The sequence below is a fragment of the Vollenhovia emeryi genome, unplaced genomic scaffold, assembly GCF_000949405.1.
Source record: "Vollenhovia emeryi isolate VEMERY1.0 unplaced genomic scaffold, V.emery_V1.0 DF946691.1, whole genome shotgun sequence".
In the NCBI taxonomy this organism is placed as follows: domain Eukaryota; kingdom Metazoa; phylum Arthropoda; class Insecta; order Hymenoptera; family Formicidae; genus Vollenhovia; species Vollenhovia emeryi.
The window spans coordinates 1-1,841 of record NW_011959675.1 but is presented as its reverse complement, the minus strand read 5'-3'; the positions used below and the strand labels follow the sequence as shown (position 1 = coordinate 1,841).

The window sequence follows — 1,841 nt, the reverse complement described above, 5'->3', positions numbered from 1 at the left end:
CCCCATATATATTTATTTACACATTATGTGTAATTATTAAATTGTTTTATTACAGGTAACAACAGCTATACGCTTTATGGCATCAGGCAGTTATCAGATGGATATAGGACACAACATTCATTCAGCCGTTAGTCAGCCATCAGTAAGCAGATGTATAAATAACGTGACGAGAGCTCTAAACCAAACAGAAATTTTTAATAGATGGGTGAAATGTCCATCAACTTTAGAAGAAGTTAAATCTATAAGAGATGGGTAAGCTTTTTGTTAAATGTACACAGAATGTGTCTATTTAAGAAACTTGATATACTATATGTCAATACAATCCATCTGCTTACAATTACTTAATAAAATTCATTTAATTTATTTAAATATGTTATTTCATTTAGGTTTTGGCAAAAATATAATTTTCCCGGAATTATCGGATGCATAGATTGTACCCATGTAGCAATCATAGCACCTCCTACACATCATCCACAGTTTCCAGAACATACTTATGTAAACCGGAAAGGATATCATTCAATTAATGTTCAATTGGTAAGTTACTGTAAAGCGCAAATATATATATACATATCTGTATATTTCTTCATAACTACATGTATTATTTCAGATTTGCGACAGTCATATGAAAATCATTCATGACAATGCAAGATATCCAGGAAGTACGCATGATAGCTACATCTGGAATAATAGCAACTTTTTGCCCATGTTAAAACAAATATACGATCGAGGAAATACTTTTTATCTTTTGGGTAAGTATAATTATTTGAATCTAATATTTTGTTATACACACATTTTCCTTTAAAGTAATCGATAACACCATTTGAATACTTTAATTGTTTCACGGAGTGAAGTTTGATGCTTTGGATTTATACTCATTTTAATTTCGCGCGTTTTTGGGAAGCATAAGTGGACGCGACCTTCGCTTTTTGGTCGTGGGTCCGCGCTGCCGTCGTGGGCCCGCAGCGGGGAGGGGGGAGTCCGAGCCGCCGAATTTCTAATAAAAAGGGGCAACGAGCGTGACGTGACACTCAGTACGATATCCTTCGGCGAACAGTGAAGTGCTCAGGTACCCGATTGATTCGAGATCTATTAACTTCCATATTCTAACCGTGACTCGCTTCAGCCCCTTGAGAATAGCGATCGATCCGATTGTATTAACAACAGTCATACTTGGCGCGAGACACTACTGTGTCTCGTGACCCGTCACAACCGAGCCTGGACTCGGTACGAGAATCATCTCGTGGTCATATTTGGCGCGAGACACTACTGTGTCTCGTGACCCGTCACAACCGAGCCTGGACTCGGTACGAGAATCATCTCGTGGTCATATTTGGCGCGAGACACTATTGTGTCTCGTGATCCGGAGTCACCGAGCCTAGACTCGGGACGAGATTCAGCTCGTGGTCATACTTGGCGCGAGAATCTCTGCATTATCGCGGGGCCCCGTTCACTCGATACATACACGAATTTCACCTGTTGTACAACACACATACTCGATTAAAGATCATAGGGGTTTTTATGCCGCAAGGCTTTTCCCCACGAGCCAATAAAGGAATTTCTCCACTGGCTCAAAACCACGCATTCTATTCATTTCCATCCTGACCCAACGGGAACATACGAAACCACGAGATCTCTCCATGTTGGAGAGGTTTCGACGATACAGTTTTTGGTGCCTCCTGTGAGGTCAGGACTCGCGGCCACTGGTTTACGACGAGGAATTTCGACGAGGATACGAGGACGTTCAACGCGCAGAGCCGTCGTCTCCGGGGACCACATCGCCCAGCTCAACCAACCAACGCAGAAGGTCTTCGAGATCACAATTTAAGTATTTTCCATATATT

The 1,841-nt window shown here is 41.4% G+C and overlaps 1 protein-coding gene across 1 annotated transcript; it reads left to right on the top strand.

Annotated features, from left to right (window-relative positions):
* Nucleotides 1–55: 55 nt before the first annotated feature.
* LOC105559384 (putative nuclease HARBI1) lies at nt 56–749 on the top strand (the record flags this gene model as incomplete). The annotated part of the gene is made up of 3 exons (XM_012007624.1): nt 56–252; nt 387–534; nt 608–749. Coding segments are annotated over 3 exons (487 nt in total), but the record flags the coding sequence as incomplete, so codon positions are not given.
* Between the last annotated feature and the right edge of the window lie 1,092 nt (nt 750–1,841).